Source organism: Esox lucius, chromosome 7 (genome assembly GCF_011004845.1).
Source record: "Esox lucius isolate fEsoLuc1 chromosome 7, fEsoLuc1.pri, whole genome shotgun sequence".
In the NCBI taxonomy this organism is placed as follows: Eukaryota; Metazoa; Chordata; class Actinopteri; order Esociformes; family Esocidae; genus Esox; species Esox lucius.
The window spans coordinates 23,033,335-23,053,630 of NC_047575.1; the positions used below are offsets into that span (position 1 = coordinate 23,033,335).

Sequence of the window (20,296 nt, forward strand, 5' to 3'; positions counted from 1 at the left end):
GAGGGGGGTCTTACCCGGCTCTGCACGTAAAGTACAAGAATATACAGGAATGCATGACTGCATACCTCGGAGCGTGTGTGTGTGGATTGCCAAACACGCAATTACCACGAGGCAACAGGAGTTTTGCTGGGAGTTTGATGCATAGTTACAGGATCCAAACAGATCTAAATAATAATTTCGATACGGTGGTCGGGTGTGTAATTGCGGTGCCCTTCAGAACAGGCCTTAAACACGCAGGCAGGCACAGCCCAGAGGCAAAGACCCAACACTGTTACCCTCTCATGTCCATGACAACAATATCATCCGACACATCCGTTCATCTTAAATACCTTTCTTCATTCCGGTAAGCTCGTGTCAACACAGTGTTTGTTAGTCCCCCCCCCCAGGATACAGATACTGAGGGCCAGGACGGGTTAAACACACTGACTGACAGCTTTACAGGAACCGTCAACCATGTGATTCATCTTTATGAAAAACACTTCCGCCCACTGGCCGGGTTTTATAGGAACTGACAACCGAACTTTGAACGCAACGGTCGGGGCCTTTTGTGAGAGAACCTGGCAGGGTTGGACAGACTTTTATAACAGAAGGCTAAGCTGTCCAAAAAGATTTGGACTAGATGAAGAGACACGGTATGACTGGTTGGTCCCTCTGATCCTTACTCTAGTGGGGGGCCAGGAATCCCCAGCACAATCCAACTCGCCGTACAGTTCACCACGCTTCAGCCGACACATGCTTTCCTCATTTAGACCCACATTACATAAGCCCCTTGTTATGACCAGGACCGCTGTGTGATTCACTAGTCAACGTTCAGAGTTCATCTCCACTCTAGCACAAAACACTTGGCCCCCATCGCCTGGCTATAGTAAGTGCAGTACCTTCCAAGTTTCCACAATTAAACGCAGGATAAATATCCTCCACACCACTAACCCTTATCTGTTTGTGTCTGTTCGTGAATGGCAAGCGTTTAACATGAATGTGAAAATGGCCGTTGGGTAATGCTTACTCCCTCTCCTTCTCGCTGAGCTTGTCTGTGATGGTGTCCTTGATGGAGGACCGGGAGCCCTTGTGGATGACAGGATACCTGAGGGGGATCTGCAGGAAACAGCTGATCATCAACACCAGGTGGGCTGTGTAACCCAGGGCAACCGCCACACTCCCATCGTCCTTTGCTGTGGGACAAAAAAAAAGAGAAGCAAAGCATGAAAAGCAATGAAACATTCTTGCATTAGATCTGATTCGAAACGCCATAGCGGAACACAACGCTAAGACTCGGAACTGAATAGGGGCTATGTGGAAACCACAAGCTACACAGCTGCAGTGTTTAATTATTTCTTCAAAAGTTCATGAAGCTTCACTTCAAAGTAAATAGATAGCAACGCTCTGACTGCAATACTAATCCATTTGTTCTGTTTGAACAATGTTTTACATTGCAAAAAATTAATAATATCATGATGGAGTAATATGATTTGTGTGACAGCAAACAAAAACATTTTGATAACCAACTGACCACGCAAATTAAAAGCGGTTACATGTATGTGGGTGTCTGGAAAATCAGTCTGTTTTCGGCGACGCAGTGCACATGAAAACATGAACAGTTGTATACATGGTTTAGGCATAACTCTAACTTGTTTAATTCAGGAGATGTGCAAGTAAAGCATAAAGTTCACGTAAAACCTTGCCGTCTATGTTCAATTACACTTCAGAGGAAAATGAACAAGATTCATTACCTTTTCCCACAACAAAAAAGGCCAGAGGCCCATTGCCTGGAGTAAAATAACGGCCTTCGCTGACAGCACATTAAATTGTTTCAAGTTATCAACAGCGGAGTAACAGGACTTCGCTCCAAGCAAAACGCTGCTGCTTCCAAATCCAAAATTATAGTGCTGTTGTCGTAATGCTCTGGAATAACAGAGCGCGGCCTACGTGAATTGCAGACTAGGTCTCACTTCAATTTGGCGTGTTGGTGCATAACTACTATTATATCGCTCTGATGTCTGCAGCACCTCTGACAGCAGCACCGAGGCCATGGAGCGGATTACCTTTTGACCTGCCAATACATTCAAGTTTTCTCATAAAACTAGTTGCGGAACTGTCCAATAGGAATGGCAAATTGTCAAAAAGGAATGAAACATATAAACAGACATAAAAATATGTACTGGGATAGCAAATCAGTCCTCAAATGACAGTGTGGACCATGTTTCCATACAATGATCCCTTCTTTCTTCTTGGCAGCATCTCACTTCCACCCTCACCTTAACCAGCCATCCTCCACCCTCACCTTAACCAGCCATCCTCCACCCTCACCTTAACCAGCCATCCTCCACCCTCACCTTAACCAGCCATCCTCCACCCTCACCTTAACCAGCCATCCTCCACCCTCACCTTCTCCAGCCATCCTCCACCCTCACCTTAACCAGCCATCCTCCACCCTCACCTTAACCAGCAATCCTCCACCCTCACCTTAACCAGCCATCCTCCACCCTCACCTTAACCAGCCATCCTCCACCCTCACCTTAACCAGCCATCCTCCACCCTCACCTTAACCAGCCATCCTCCACCCTCACCTTAACCAGCCATCCTCCACCCTCACCTTCTTTAGCCTCCTTCCACCTTCATGTACTCCAGCATTCCTCTCCGCTCACCTCTAACCTTCCTCCACCCTCTCATTTTACACGTTGGTAATTTAGAAATGTAGTAGATAAAGTACTCTACAATGTGTACATTTTTGTTACAGGGTGGGGATGGGAAGAATGAGCCTGCTAAAAGCTGGGGACGAGTAAGAGGCCATGATGACGTGGTCCAAATGTCAACAGTAGAATCAGTAGAACTCTCCTACGTGCCCTGGGTCCGTTAGGGAGCCCATAGTCAGGACACCAGATAAAACACACTACGTAAGGGAATGTCCCCTCCAGCACAATTTCCAGCTGCCAATCCAGGGACCAACCAGGAGCGATAACCTGCTTCTCTTCAGACCAGAGACTGCTGTGTGATATGCTGCTGACCTCGAACTAATAATGTCCTTAGCGCTTACCATCAAAATCAACACAAATGTGTACAAACAAGTACAATTTATAAAACTGGCAGTGAGCATATAAAATTATTTAATTGGCTAATAGCGGGGATAATCCAAAATGGCAGGACGACCTAGATAAGTGGCTAACATTTGTATTGAATAGATGCCTCTTAAAGATTGCAGCTTTTCAATAATTCAAGGAGCTTGTATCATTGAGAACTACTGCTCTGATCTGTGGTGAGCTTATTAGTGCCGTAGTTGAAACTAATACTTTACCCAAGGGGATGCACGTTAGTGGTGGAGGGGTATTCATTCCAGCCTACTGTAGAAGATTTTGTAAGTGCTACATTACTGTTTTTGTTATTTTTCGTATCAAATGTAATCTTACATTTGTACTTCATGCTATACTAGTGAAACTGATTTATTCTGTGCCTTAGAACATACTCATCTACGCATGAACAAACCAGCTACTGTACATACAAGTTCTGTTATAAGCACATTCTGTGAGAGGATGACTTGATGACTCAGTCAGGCTAGTCGGAGTGGGATTAACTAACCTGGGAACCACAAAACTAGCATTGTGTTGCCACTCTAATCAACTACAGACACATTCCAATCTACTGTATGCTTCCCGGTATACTATATTGTAAGACAGCGTGATACACTCATGGCTCAAGGTAGGGTGATTAAGGCAGGACCATAGAACCTGTATGCAGACCCTACAGAAGCATCTGTGTAGTATTGACAGTTCAGTGGTGGCATGTGTTCAGACACACAGGGTGGAGGTTGGGCAGGTATGGAGGAGCTGAATTAGACTGGTCAGATAGGCCCTAAACCAAGACACACCCATGGTCAGTGGAGGGGGAGGTATATTGGAGTTGGTTCATGTTTCATTACAAAAGGATACCTAAACAGAGGTTGTACACTGATGTAATACGCTGCTGAACACTGTAACGACTGTTCTATCACCTAGAAGCTTGTAATAAATTCTCTCGAGGTGATTATATTGGTTTCCTGGATGGTTTATTTATGGTTTATAGTCTGTTATGTTTAATTACATTTCTGGGAGAACTCACCAATGAACCTAAAGTAGCGGACACAGAGTTTTGACCGCAATCACTACAGAGGACTGCAACAAGACCAGCAAGCTAACTGAAACACCATCAACTCCTAAACAGCATTACAGTTATCAACCATCTCAGTTTAGAGATGGCTGATCTAGTGAGGACATCCTGCTCTATGACAATGTTGTCCTGTCCTTCATTTTGTATAATGTGCAGCCAAGTATGCTTGGCATGTCTACTGCGCTCTAGTGTGTAGCAAAGGCTAGCTATGTTAACGTGTGAAAAGTGGCGGTGGGTGGGTAAAACTAACAGGGAAAAGAAATCCAAGTCCATACATTTTATTAGAAGATCTATAACATTTACATATTATAACCTATTTAAGCCATTATCCATAGCTTATATATAACATACTCTATAAGGATTTATTCATAGCCTATACATATTAGAACCTTTAGAAGCTGACATTCATAGCCTATATTAGAACCTCTATAAGCTGTAAATCATAACAATAAGCTGTTAATCATAACATATACATATTAGAACCTGTATAAGTTGTTATTCATAGTCAACATATACAAACTGCTATACGTTTTTAATCATAGCCAACACATATTACAACTCCTATAAGCTGTTAATCAGAGCAAATACATATTAGAACCGCTATAAACTGCAAATCATAGCCAACAAATACAAAAATGATTTTATGGTCGAGACTAGAAGACAACAATGACGCACCCACACACACTGTGGTTGAATAAATACCATCATACGTTTGATTCATCACGGAACCTCAAGCTAGAAAGAAAGCAAAGACTTGCCTCTACAATTCCAGGGCAATTTTAACACAAATCAGTTGTATATATGTGTGTGTGGTCCGAAATGAGAAACTCTTTTTGGACTCAAATCTCCTTTCGTTGCCAACTCGCTAAAATGTCTTGACTTCATACAACAGACAGTACAAGCGTTTGTTTTTCTTGTCCTAACTACTAGTGAGATTTAGTAAAATCTTACTTGGTAAAACACTGTAGCTGATCTAAATTCATGCCAATAAAAAGCCAGCTAGTTTACATATAGCATAGTTGACATGATCTCCCATCTCAGCCTCGGGGTACAACAGGATATCATTAAATCACTGGCCATTGTGGAGAAATAGCTAAAACCACCAGTCCAAACCATCCATAGCCATTTAGGAAAAGGCAAATTTTAGCTTGCTAGCTAGCCACCAATGGAGAACACAATAACTGGGGAGTATTTTATTTTCGATTTTACTGTGTTTTCATGGGTGTGAAGCCTAAGTGGCTTCCCTCGCAGGGTGTTTTCCTGCGAGAGGACTACACACATGATCAGCTCAAAGCTCATGCCAAATGCAACTTGTTATCCATCTATCAAGTGGTATGGCAGCCACACTCTCAGACAGCATGTAATACATGGCCCACACATACAGAGACAGAGAGGCGCTGTTTGGCTTCATCGGATGATCTCCAGTAGAGATTCAGACACTTGCAAAACAGAAGGAAAATTAACAAAACAGAAATGAAAAGTAAAGATACATTCTTAATGATGTTTTTGTTTTCAGTGACCACATTGTTTTGCGGAAGCCTGGCTTCCCTGAATACACGTTCTTCCAGTTTTAATCTGAGCAACCCCTAAAAGAGTGTATTTACAGTATCTACCCTCTCCAGTTTCCTGCGCCCTCTAGAGGTCACCCCTCTGTGCTCTCAGCTCAGTCCATCCCAATGGGTCACTAACCTACCACATCCTGCCCTGCAGACAGGTAACCCTCACCTGTCACTTGGTAAACACAGCGTTCGGACATGATCAGTTCACCGCTTGACAGGACATTATGGCACACAAGTGCCTCCTCCTCACCTGCCACTTTTAAAGGTATGTCCCTCTCCCTCTATTTAATGAAACATAAGGTTGAAGGGGGGGGGGGCATAGTGATTGTGTCTAAGGCAAAGCCCCACCCCCCACGACCTCCACGTCCCCACCCATTGTCTCTTTAAGTCCTGCTTCCTTTCCTGAGTCGGACTTTCCAAAACAAATCTGACTTTCCGAAACAAGGCTGTTATAAGGCTGTTACATGAAGGAAATGAGACATTTTCCAAATGCAAGACCCTCTTAAATCATCATTATCATCTCATTCAAACCTCTGTAGTCTAAGCAAGGAAACACACACACAAACACTTAGCAGATTATACTATGCTGTAAGAATGATGTGTAGAATTAAACTGGCTTATATTATCATAATTAAATTACAATGTGAGGTAAAAAAAAATGTAGGTATGAACTAACAGACCAGAAAATAAACAGTGAGTGAAAGTCCATTTGAAATTCAATTTCCCAGTCTGGCTCATCTACGGTCTGTACATCCACAACTCTACCCTTTACTACCTCCCAGTCTGGCTCATCCATGGTCTGTTCATCCACAACACATCCCTCAACTACCTCCCAGTCTGGCTCATCCATGGTCTGTTCATCCACAACACATCCTTCTACTACCTCCCAGTCTGGCTCATCCATGGTCTGTTCATCCACAACACATCCTTCTACTACCTCCCAGTCTGGCTCATCCATGGTCTGTTCATCCACAACACATCCCTCAACTACCTCCCAGTCTGGCTCATCCATGGTCTGTTCATCCACAACTCATCACTCCACTACCTCCCAGTCTGGCTCATCCATGTTCTGTCTCTCCACACTTCCCTCCACTGCCACACCAGAAAAGATGTAAAAGCAAGAGTTCAACTCACTGTCGAGTTTGAATAAACATGAGCTTAATATTTGCACCATCGGAGCTTTGTCCACATAACCTGTAGAAAGGCAGGTGTCAAACTGTTGGAAACCACATCTCCATCTTCACACCTCATAGTATCTTTTTAATAAGTCCACACACACTTGATCATACATGTTTAGAATGTTTATGTGTTTACCTTGAGGAATTCAGTTGGTTCAGTTTGCTGAACACATCATCCAAAATATACAAGGTGGGCCACCCAGACGGTGTCCTTGAACACAGTCACATGGGGGTGCGAATGGACAGACAAAAAAAGCATTTACTTCGGGGAGCAGCTCAAAAAGCCTCTGTAGCCATGTCCCTCCAGAAAAACCAACCGCCGTCGTTGTGTAGCAGTAGCTGGTCGAGCTCAGTCCCACTGTCATGACAGAGCCTTTCAAACAGTCAGTGATTCAGAGGCCTTGACGCAATAAAGGTAACAACTTTCACTGCGTCATTGAAAACATCATTGCCAAAGCCTCCCTGTGAGTTAAACAGTAATTCCATTCAACGTCTGAGTTTACCTTCTTTATTTGGCAGATGAATCCCTTCACTCTGCCGGTCATTGATGCCGCAGCATCCATAATTATGAATCATTGTTTCTGCGTGGACAACTGCAGCAGGCAAAACAACTTCAGCTAAAGTGAGTGCTTTCTTGATTTAGCCCAAATACCACACCACGCTTTCGTTTACAGTGTAGTGGCTGTCTTGAATTTATTTTGCCGTCGCTTAAATTCTGAAAGTCGTCAGGCGTACCCACACAGAGTAGATGCTTTGTATTGAGGTGCTCTTGTAAATGGACTGGTTTCATGCTATGTTTTGACAGCACCTCTGCAGAAGAAACAAAGTGGCTAAGGCGGCTCAATAGGTGTGGAGGTCAAAATGAAGAGAACATACTGTTCATGAAATTGACGGTACTTGGAATTTTCAACTTTTTTCCACTACACTTCAGCCATTTTAGCCATTGATTTATCGCTAGTTTCCACTTCAAGCTAGCTGTTCGCCTGTAACTTTGAGACACTCTGGCCTGGCAAACGGCAGTGGAACAGTAACGTGTGTTTGGCGCGAGCAGATGATCAATGGGCGGTCAATGGAAAGGGAGACAGTAATACATACAAAAGAAAAAAGAAAAAACAACCTCAGAAAATATGTTCAACCTACTGAAATACTGCGAGTTGTAAATCATTTTATGAATTCATGAAAAAGTATTAAAATGTTTTTGAAATCTTCCCACGTACCCCCTGGGGCCTGCCCTGCCCTCAGTCGGGAAACACAGGACTACAGGGAACATTTGAGCACAGTGTCAGAGAGCAATACAACATTAGCAGGCCCAATGAAACCACGGATATTACACACAGCTCTCAGACACAGGATGGCCCCACATTTACTAGGTCTGGATGATGTGATGTGCAACCAAAAGGAGAGGGTCAGAAGTTTTCAATAAAAAGGAAGGCCCTGGTTTATATGTGTCACTCCAAACCCCTCCATGTTCAGATGAAATAGATGCATTACCTTGAAAATCCTCAGAGTTGGGCAGCTTCACTCCACAGATGACATAATCTGAGTGTGCACCATGCTAGGAACGAGAATTCAAGACGAGAAGTCAAGAACCAAAAAACCCATAGAGAGAGCAAGAGAGAACATTTTATGACAAGTAAGGGAAAAGCAAGGGGAGCAAAGAAGGCACTCTTCATAGAAATTGTATTTTGATGACCTGAAAGCGTGTGGTACTTAGGAGGAGGTTACTCACGGCTGTGGAAACCACATGGATGGGGTAGATGTAGGACAGCTCAGAGAGGAGCTGACGACAGCGGAAGGTGAGCTGAGCGTTGGATTTGAGGAACAGCTCCCTGGGAAAACAGAGTCACAGAGACATTCAGACCAGAAGCTGTAAGCAACACATACACAGGACACAATAGAAGGGGAGGAAGAGCATGAGGAAGAGGACACAGGGATTGTTGTGTAGATGACAAAGATAACGGAAAATGGGAGAAAGACTGGTTCACAGTCCTTATTAATATATGAGAGAGAGACTAGGGAGATGAGAGGGACTAGGGAGTTGAGAGGGACTAGGGAGTTGAGAGAGAGATACAGGGAGGAGAGAGAAATACAGGGAGATGAGAGACGGAGACAGGGAGATGAGAGAGGGATACAGGGAGATGAGAGAGAGAGACAGGGAGATGAGAGAGAGAGACAGGGAGATGAGAGAGAGAGACAGGGAGATGAGAGAGAGATACAGGGAGATGAGAGAGAGATACAGGGAGATGAGAGAGAGATACAGGGAGATGAGAGAGAGATACAGGGAGATGAAAGAGAGATACAGGGAGATGAAAGAGAGATACAGGGAGATGAGAGAGAGACTAGGGAGATGAGAGAGAGACTAGGGAGATGAGAGAGAGACTAGGGAGATGAGAGAGAGACTAGGGAGATGAGAGAGAGAGACTAGGGAGATGAGAGAGAGAGACTAGGGAGATGAGAGAGAGAGACTAGGGAGATGAGAGAGAGAGACTAGGGAGATGAGAGAGAGATACAGGGAGATGAGAGAGAGATACAGGGAGATGAGAGAGAGATACAGGGAGATGAGAGAGAGATACAGGGAGATGAGAGAGAGATACAGGGAGATGAGAGAGTGACCAGGGAGATGAGAGAAACAGATTTGAGGCGGGATTTAAAACGGCAGTGGTAAAAACAACCAGAGAAAGCGAGAGTGCGAGAGAAAGGGGTGTATGTTAGCTATGGTGTACATTAGTAATGAGGGGTGGCAGCGCGTTGACGAGAGACTGAGGTTGAAGAGGCGGATAGCAGGGGTTTTGTTTATCTTGGCCCAGGACTGGATGAGAGAGAGCTAATGGCTACACTCTGAATCATCTCCACTCTAATTGTAAAAGCAACTCAATTATCATAACTGCTAAATTACCAGCCACTCTTTCCCCTCCGGGACATGTCCAAAATCTCCCCTGCCCTTTCAGACCAGCCCCGGGCTGTTCCATTACCAGACTTGGCGGGGGGACAATCCGCGACCATGACCTACTTAACTGAGAAGGGCAAAAGTCTGAAATAATGTTTGCTTTCTCATGTTCACCTGTTGACAGCTACTGGAGTTGGACATCAGAGAAGTGCGTGTTTGTGTATGGGTGTGTATTGATACTGCTGGAACTGTATGTGTCCCAGTACTTTGGGGAGTTTTGTGGATAATTACACATCAAGACAAATGAAAAGGCTTTGGAGAGAAAATGATCATGGAATGTGAAACGGCCTTTCCCCTGTGGTCCTGGTCTCTCACTGGGACACCCCCCATCCTGCTCTTCCTGTCTATCTGCTGACCTGGTGGAGACTAAAGAAGCACCAGATATTTTCATTGTCAATCACCTCATCTGACCTTTCCTACATAAGAACCTCCCATCTCAGTACAGATGATCAAAACACCACAGACAAACATTTTTAGTAACCTGCTAATTGCATCAACTCAGGAACTCGCGCAAACACCACATTTTTTCCATTTACTGAACTTTAATATAGTATCTTTTCTGGGGTGGACGTTAGGCAGATGTATGAATGTCCAAGTCAATTTCCTTGTTTACATATTGAATTGGTGGGTTTCTTTTCACTGCTCTGCTCTGACCATTTTTAGATAGTGTCTGTACTGTAGCACTGCTCTGACATACCTGCTTTACATAGTGTCTATACTGTAGCACTACTCTGTCTGACTAGCTATAGATAGTGTGTATACTGTAGCACTGCTCTGTTCTGGCCCCATCATTCCCAGGTAACCAAACAACCAAACTGGGTATCCAGGGTTGAGGCTTAGGCAAACACATCAGACTGGTCTTTGACACAATCTGCTTACTCTCTCTCACAGCCTAAAAACACAAATAGGCAGTGCCGAGCCAACATCCTCTCTTTGTAAGCAGGCTGTAATCTCCCCGCAGCATTTAGAACAATTGACAGCATATTAGAACACGCCGTTCTGTGGGGCCTGGGTAATTTCTAGCAGATGGTGTGGTGAGCGAGCGGGATGGTGTATGTGTGTGTGTTTAATTACAGGTTGACACATACCTTTTGGCAGCGCATTCCTTCTGCTGCTCTGTTAACAACTCTCTCTCCATCTCTAGACTCTGGTGTTTGGTGGAGAACGCTTCCTCTGGGGAGAGAGAAGGGGGGATCAAAGAAGGAGAGAGATAGAGAGATAAATAGGAACATGAGAAGAAAACAAGAGTGAAAGAGCAATTTTATTACTATGTATTTTTCGGGGGAAATATGTGCAGGTGTCTGTGTTTGTTTCTTGATCTGATGCCATCCTATTAAACGCCACATCACAAGGTTAAGTTGATCAGGAAAAAAGGTTTCCTCTCAATACAAACAATGTAAAAGCACTTCACACTTGACTTATGATGGCAACATTTGTTAGACTTTTGTAAAACAATATTATTGGAATAAATAGAAGCATCTAGATAAGGAAGAAATACCAATGTTAACACAGATCAAGGAATATTAAAACCACAAAAAAAAATTTACAGACAGATGTAGGACTATTGAACGTACAACATGATGTTACAAAGATGTAGGAGTATTGAACATACAACATGATGTTACAGACAAAGATGTAGGACTATTGAACGTACAACATGATGTTACAGACAAAGATGTAGGACTATTGAACGTACAACATGATGTTACAGACAAAGATGTAGGACTATTGAACGTACAACATGATGTTACAGACAAAGATGTAGGACTATTGAACGTACAACATGATGTTACAGACAAAGATGTAGGAGTATTGAATGTACAACACAATTAGGGCGGCACAATATATCGTTTTAGCATCGACATTGTGATGTACGCATCTGCGATAGTCACATCGCACAACTTACGATTTAATAAGGTAAACATATCAGTCTACAATACACATTTTTTCAAATGGAAAACTAGCATCACATCTGTCTGATACAATGTAAATCACTCCCATTCATGGGTTATTGGATACACAATTATAATTATTATTATTTTAAGCACAGAGTCCGTTGCTGCACGTGGTTGACATGCAGGCCTTGCCTGCGCGTGACGAAATGATGAGCGAGGAACAGGGAAAAAGGCCGAAATTGAGAATTTGGTTGCAAAAAGAATCATCAATTATACAAAAATATTTCGGCTACAGACAGGATGATGTTGACCAAAAACAGGTACTTGGTCGAGAGTGCTTTGCAATTGTTGTCAAAACATGAGGCAACACGACCAATTGGTTTGATTATTTAAGGCGGCACCACAAATCTTCGTATGACGAGTGAAAAGGGATGAGAGAAGCTTTAGCTGATTGGGGCCTAGATGAGAGTCGTCTAGTCTGTATTACAACAGACAATGCCGCGAACATGGTGAAGGCTGCACCTGAACAAGTTGACCAGATTGCAGTGCTTTGGCCACAGACTGCATCTTGCAGTTGGTAAGTTATGCCCAATTGTGCCTTCTATTTTACTACTGTTGCTATTGCTATACTATTACTGTTAAATATTATTACCTAGCAACTTGTTCTGAAATATAAAAATATTCATTAGTTTCATACATTTTAATTGTAGAGGATGAGGGTGGGGAAGAATGAAGGATACAGACTGTCAGGTTGATAGCCAAAGCTCTTTCTGAAGACATCCTCTGCTTTTTGATATCGCAATACATATTGCAGAAAAACTAAAAAACGCAATGTCAGTTATTTCCAATATCGTGCAACCCTAAACATAATGTTAACACACAGAGATGTAGGAGTATTGAATGTACAACACAATATTAACAGACAGATATATAGGAGAATTGAATGTACAACACAATGTTAACAGACGGAGATGTAGGATAATTGAATGCACAACACAATGTTAACAGATGGAGATGTAAGAGAATTGAATGTACAACACAATGTTAACACACAGAGATGTAGGAGAATTGAATGTACAACACAATGATATAGACAGATGTAAGAGAATTGAATGTACAACACAATATTAACAGACATGTAGGATAATTGAATTTGCAATACAATGATATAGACAGAGATGTAGGAGTATTGAAACTACAACACAATGTTAACACAGATAGAGATGCAGAAGTATTGAAACTACAACACAATGTTAACACAGATAGAGATGCAGAAGTATTGAAACTACAACACAATGTTAACACAGAGATGATTGCGTATTCAAATCAAGACCCTCAGTAACTTGGATTAAAAATAAAATTGTTGCAAAATTAAAGTTTTTGTCAGTAATAGAAAACACCTTTTTTTTTGGGTACTTTAAGCACAGTGCAAAAATCTATCCAAAGGCATTTCCTCTTTCTCCAAACAAAATTGCTAAAAATCAGGCACCAGTACAAACCCACTCCCTCCCTCCCTCCCAGCGATCTCATCCCATGTACATCACTGCTGACAGGGTAAATAGAGAACTGATAGCGGCTCCAAAACACACTCTTGTCTTTACACACAACGACAAACACAGCTGGTTTAAATGATCCTCTCATCCACTGCATGCTACCTGTCAAAGCTGGTCTTCCCAGACATGATCACCAAAACAGGATTGGTACGGAGGATATGGGGGGGGGTCGGATGGAGTGAAGGAGAGGTTCAGAGGCCAGGGCCAAAACATCAGATTAGGGATGATGAGAACGATACTGTGTAGGTCTGGGCAGATTAGTACCGCTCTTTTGGTTTAGGTGAAGACTTGAAAACAGTTTTGAAAAGGTTGGGTCTGCCTGCATAGGCCATGAGCTCGCCCAGTCTTTAATGCAACCACCATTAATACCATCCACAAACTAAAACAAACCCATGCTCTGTGTAACAACCGGTGTGTGTGTGTGTGTGTGTGTGTGTGTGTGTGTGTGTGTGCTGATGCGTGCGTGTTTTTCAAGGGCTACCCAGTGGTGGTATTTTTGGCTACATCACACATATTTGGAAATGATATTCTTTCACCACTCTTTAATGTTGTGGTGTTCTCCCTCAGAGACAAAATAATAACACCCACCTTCACTACTTGTCAAATGTCATGGCTGGAAGAATGCCCACACTGCAGAGGATAAAAACCTACCGTCTTCCTTTTCAGTAGCGAGGACAGTGGGGGTGCAACAGTAGAGCCAATCTATTGCACAGTATGCATTATGGTTGGAGGGTAACGGTTCGGTACGATTTTGGGACAATGTTTTATCATGAGTTACAGAAGATACATTTTTATTTTGTCAAAAGACGCAACATTAACCCAGGATTAATATGAGCCGTATAATGTCTGTTGACAGCACAATCGCGAATAAAATCACTTGACATTGTTGAACAAACGTGTAGTAGGAAACCCTAGTAGGTTTGTAGTAGGTTTGGTGCTCAATGGCCAACACATTGATAACTTGTGCTTTGGCTTGCTCATTAGATTAGACAGTGTGGGTACTACCTGTTTCCTGAAAACGGAACAGGAATATACGTAACATGGCCTGAGCACTTCAAGTAGATTTTTTCTCTTTCTCACTCAGACAACAGGTGCATATCTGAGGCTGTAAACACACCTATTGTTCTTATAATTCATTTAGCATGATTAGACTCTGCTGCCTAAGGGCTGCTTGATCGTTGCGTGGAGACAAAGTTCTGTGGTCTCTTCGCGTTTATGTGTTGCTTGGACGATATTGATACCGTGGTGATGTCAGCAGACGTGTTAACAGCTGCGTAGTCTTTTTTTGTGTTGAGCAGTGGCAACATACAGCAATTATTTTATCAACACCAGTATGCTCATCAACAGTGAACAATGTACGGAGAAGACTAAATTCTGCTGAACCTCAGATTCCTCCCCGAGTATGGCACACAAAAGGACAGTTTGAGTTAAAATTGACAATATTTAGAATTTGATTACGACGGCTGCAAACACTCGTGTTTAAGCGGAATATCAATGTTTTCATCTCAATCAGATTTATTTAAGGCACTGAACAAAACGTAGCAACTTTGAAAACCATTTTAAAACGCATGCATTCAGGTTCATACCATGTGGTAAGTTATGAATGCGTGTACTGTTAGGGCCCTAGAAGAAAGTGAGAGTCAGATAGAGAAAAATAATGGAGGGATGGGGAGGGAGAGAGGGAGAGAGGGAGAGAGGGAGATATGGTGGTAGTAGCAGATAGTAATTCAGTGTAATAATGAAGGAAGTTACTCCTAGGTGGAGTGGTGCTCTTCTATTCAGGAACACAGACAGGAGCCTGACTCCGGTAGTTTCACCATGAGATACGGTGCAGGTCAGCATGCAGGCTGTTACTAGCACAGTCAAAGTAATCAGTTAGGTTGTCTCCATTGGGACTGTGACAATGCCTTGAACTAGATTAACCACAGCACTATGAGGTGGTGTTCATTATAAAAATATTTTTTTTATAATGGAGTAACTTCCTTGAAAAGCCCTCCGTCATTATGGATTTATAACACCCTGAATCTCAAAATAGGGCTGCTTAATGTTATATCTCTCGCTTTAAATGCAATCTCAGCCAATTAACTGATCATAAACTGTGATGATTGACCTGTGTGAAGTGATATATATATATACATACATACATACATACATACATACATACATACATACATATACACATATGTCCATATACACACATATGTCCATATACACACATATGTCCATATACACACATATGTCCATATAAACACATATGTACATATACACATATGTACATATACACATATACACAAATACACACATGTACATATACACATATACACACATGTACATATACACATATACACACATGTATATATACACATATACACACACACACACACACACACACACACACACACACACACACACATACACACACACATACACACATACACACATACACACATACACACATACACACATACACACATACACACATACAAAGTGCCAAAATCATACCTTAGATTTAGCATATCATGGAATATATATCATGTATCGTTTTTTTCCTCATAATCCTTAAAATATCAGACCACCATTATATTATGTTTACTGTCACACCAACGGACTCACTTTCAAAAGCCATAATATAAATTCTCGGACAACCCAAATGTTTTTGGATGCTCTCCCAGACTTCCTTCACCTACCCAAGGATGTAAGAATAAATAAATCAGTTCAAAATCTAACCAAGGATCAAGACATACAGTAACCCTGCTTAATACCTTAGATGTGGTCGGACCACTAAAAATGCATGAAGACACTAGCTCCCTGATATACATAAAATTCCAGAGCCCCAAAACGAGCCTTGAGAAAATTGGAATGGAAATGGCGCTCCACCAAGAAGTATTTAGACTAGCCTGGAAAGACCGCAATATCACAAAGCGCTCAAATCTGTTTGATCAAACTAGTTTTCCAACTTGACTGAGGAGAACAAAAACAATCCAAAACATATTTTGATACAGTTTCAAAGCTAACTAAAAAGCAGGATTCCACAAATGAAGTTGGCCTTAACTTCTGAAATGGTAAATTGATTAACTCCTTCCATGAAAAGATGAAGTTCATTATAAAACTGAACACTGTGTCCTGCCTTCATTAGCACACTTGTCCAAAACTCTGTGGTCCTGAGATTGCACAGAGCTACCAGGACTTTGGAACAAAGGGAACACTTTAACTTTTTAATCTGGTATCGCACGAAAGGTTCATTAAAATAATAATTTGCTTTAAACCCACCAGCTGTCAACAGGAACCTATTGCAAAAAAACAACTTGAGGAGCTAATTATTGTACTTATTATTGGTCCTCCTATGTTGAACAAAATGAATTGGATGTATACAAAACAAGCTAAAAGCGGGAGTTATAAAGCAAGTTTTGAAAAAGGTCTATTGGCCAAAAATCTAAACTCCTTCCTGAAGACAAGCAATATTAATGAAATGCTCCAATCCGGTTTTAGATCCCATAATAACACGGAGACTGCATTGTGAAAGCGGTGAATTAACTTCCAATGACGTCAGACCAAGGCTTTGCATCCGTATGTTTCTTGACCTCAGTGCTGCCTTTGATCACCCTTGATCCCGCCCCCCATTTGGATAGATTAGAAATCCATTCGGATCTATGCAGACACATTTTCTTTCTCAACGTGGCCACTGAGCAGCTGATGAATCTGTGTGTAACATTTAAAAGTGTAGTGAGGGGACCAGAGGGCTAAGCTAAGTCCAGTGTGTTGAAGTGATAGGCAACCCCACGTCTTGCCACTTTACAGATTCTGACTCTTAACTCAGGGTAACTAACGCCACCACCGACGTTTACTGGCCTTCAGTTGCCTTGGTGCCGTGGCACATATTGAAAATACTGTAAATACTGTTAATAACCACAATAAAATACCTTTTTACGGCCCTAATTTACAACATGTGCTTAAGGTGGTAGAGTGGAACATTAGGTGAAAGGAAATTGTGCCAAAAGTGTGACCCCTCTGAGCCGGTTCATTCTAAATGGGAGGGGGGGGTGTTGAAAAGAATAAAACCAAAAGTGACAGCCGGACTGTACATTAAGCAGAAGACTGGTAGGGGTTAAGGTTAAAATAATGCTCAGTCTTTTTTGGCTTCGTCTCTGCAGAGAATCAGAGTTCTGCTCAAATCTCTTACACACAGTCCAGCATCATTTAAAATCAGTGGCCATTAAGTCGAAATCCGTCAACTTCCGTTTCAGCCGATGATTAATCACTTATATATGTTGTCCCTATTAGCATGAATATGCTTGACAACTCTGTGAGCTCACCAATCTCATGTGCGTACTTGAAACATTTCAGAGCCTGCAGGCAGCAGCAAGCCTACACGGCACAACCTAAAATACGGACGAAAGAATCCAAAGGATCATTTCAGAGAAAAGAGAAGGTTATGAAAACCATACAGCGGTTCAGAAATGTCTTTTGCCATTACCACATCAAATACGCTTGAGCACTTGAAACTAAAGCATCCTGGTGTGGAACGCCATTTGGGTCTCTGCATGTTTAAAAATATGTACTTCAGATGGACACATGAAATTAGCCTACTGACCAATCACGACAGAAATATTACTGACCATCACTTATTGAATGTGCACATATTTCTTTACAATTTGCACTCTGGAACTGCTGGTTTGAAAAAATATCACTAGCTGATGAAGTCAAACAATGTTTTCCTAAAAAACTTATATCATCTCAATACCCTAACATATTACCTCGCTTTCGTTGACAGAAGTTTGGACCCGGTCAGTTCAAATAACGCACAAGTAAATTAGGCTAATTAGCGGCTATAAATATGTTAGCTGGGTAGTTGCCTTGAATATTACGTTTGTTATCTATTACATTATTAACATTAACTGATATTTAATTCAAATACAACCAGTGACTATGGGCACATGAATAACCAAATTATTGCAAGGGAAAAAATTTAAACAGTCATTTGTCCAGCTGTTTCTATGAAGAAACCAATATATTGATGTGTGATACTGTTATTAATGAAGACAAATGTACCAGTGAACTCCATAGTGTGAATCACAGCATAGGCTTGTGTCATCTGATTTATTAATCGTTTCCTCTACCTTTCTCCTGTTATACTGAACAAATATGTAAATCCAACATGCAACAACTTCAATGATTTTACTGTTATATATTCCCCCAAAAAACAGTCAATTAACTCTATAAACTCTATAAGTCACATAACTGAATAAATATTTTCTTTCATAGGGGGATGTCTGGGATCACAGAGAGGAGTGCCTTCCACAATTATTGGCACCCCTAGTAAAGATGAGTAAAGAAGGGTTATAAAAAATTCATCTTTTGGTGAATTAACTAAATGTCACACTGAAAAAAACAATCCAACCTTCAAATGAACTAAATATGTTCATGAGGAAAAAATCTGTCATCAAGAAATAATTATTTTCTAACAAAACAAACCCTGCATTTAATTATTTGTACATCCTCCCTTTGCCAATAAAACAGCAGAGTATTCTCCTATAACATCTAATAAGGTTGGAGAATACAGAGCAAGGAATCTGTGATAATTTTTATTTACAGAATCTCTCCAGATCATTGAGGGTCCTTGGTCCTCTCTTATTCGCTCACTTCTTCAGCTCAGCCCACAGGTTTTCAATAGGGTTTAGGTCAGGGGACTGAGATGGCCATGGCAGAAGCTTGATTTTATGTACATTTTTGTGTTGATTTGGACGTATGTTTAGGGTCATTGTCCTGCTGGAAGACCCAATGACAACCCAGTTTTAGTTTCCTGGCAGAGGCAGCCAGATTCAGATTTAAAACCTGGTATTTCATGGAGTTCATGGTGCCATTTACCCTAACAAGGTTCCAAGGGCCTTTGAAGGAAAAACAACCCCACAACATCACAGAACCTCCACCATACTTAACAGTGGGGATCAGATTATTTTCATCTGACCATAGCAATCGGTTCCAGTCAAGGTTCCAGTAGCGTTTAGCATACTCCAGGCGCTTACGTTTTATGGCGTAAGAACAGCTTTTTTCAGGCATGCCTTCCAAATAATTTGTTGGCACGGAGGTGGCATGTAATGGTTGTTTTGGAGACTTCGTAACAAGATGCTACTATCCTCTGTAATCTCTAACAGTGATCTTTGGGGATTTTTCTGCCTCTCTTGCCATTCTCCTCACTGTGTGTGGGGGCAAAATAAACTTGGGTCCTCTTCCGGGCAAGTTTGTAACAGTTCCAGTTGCTTTGAACTTTTTTAGTATTGCCCCAACGGTAGATATTTTCAGGTGAGTAGCAATTTTTTTTATAGCCATGCCCTGACTTGCTCAACACACTCTTCCCTCATTGGATTTGTGTGTTCTCTTTCCCATGTTGATGTATGAATAAGGGAATATGGCTTCCGTTTCACCTCATATTCATGCCCCAGTGAAACAAGTGAAGTCATGGATTACTGCCTAAAAGTTCCTAAACATTCTGATCAACTTGAAAAAGTAAAATCTAAATAGACAAAATGCTTCAGTTACATTTTGTTCATAACAATTTCTAGGGGTGCAAATAATTGTGGGACACGTGATTTTGTTAGAAATAATATTTTCTTGATTTTTTTCCCCCGAATACATTTACTTCAATTAAAGGTTGGATGTTTGAATAATGTTTTTCAGTGTGACATTAAGCTAATTCACCAAAAGATGCATTTTTATAACCCCTTTAAACTCATCTTTCCTAGGGGTGCCAATAATTGTGGAGGGCACTGTACCAACCTGCTATTATCCACTACCAGCTATTTTTCTTCCTTGTTTAAATAAGCATCTGTCACATCTTCATTGCATTCCACGTGTCCGAAGTTCCATCCACCAGTAGTCTTGGTAACAGAGGATTATGGGCCATTAGTCAGGACAGGGACACAAACAAGACCTTCCCCTGAGCCCTGCTAGCAAGAGTGTGTGTTGTGTGTCAGGGTTTCCATGTTTTTGCTGATAAATGTATTTTTATAATACATTTTCAGAGAAA

The 20,296-nt window shown here is 41.6% G+C and overlaps 1 protein-coding gene across 1 annotated transcript in view; it reads right to left on the reverse strand.

Moving 5' to 3' along the window:
• uvrag (UV radiation resistance associated gene) overlaps positions 1 to 20,296 on the reverse strand; it is a 120,465-nt gene that overhangs the window by 54,959 nt on the left and 45,210 nt on the right. Inside the window, exons 9-12 of the mRNA XM_010870695.4 lie at positions 10,913 to 10,997; positions 8,607 to 8,706; positions 8,369 to 8,432; positions 1,007 to 1,172 (exon numbers count right to left, since the gene is read on the reverse strand). Coding sequence (XP_010868997.2) covers positions 1,007 to 1,172; positions 8,369 to 8,432; positions 8,607 to 8,706; positions 10,913 to 10,997 — 415 coding nt within the window. The remainder of the gene's footprint in view (positions 1 to 1,006; positions 1,173 to 8,368; positions 8,433 to 8,606; positions 8,707 to 10,912; positions 10,998 to 20,296) is intronic.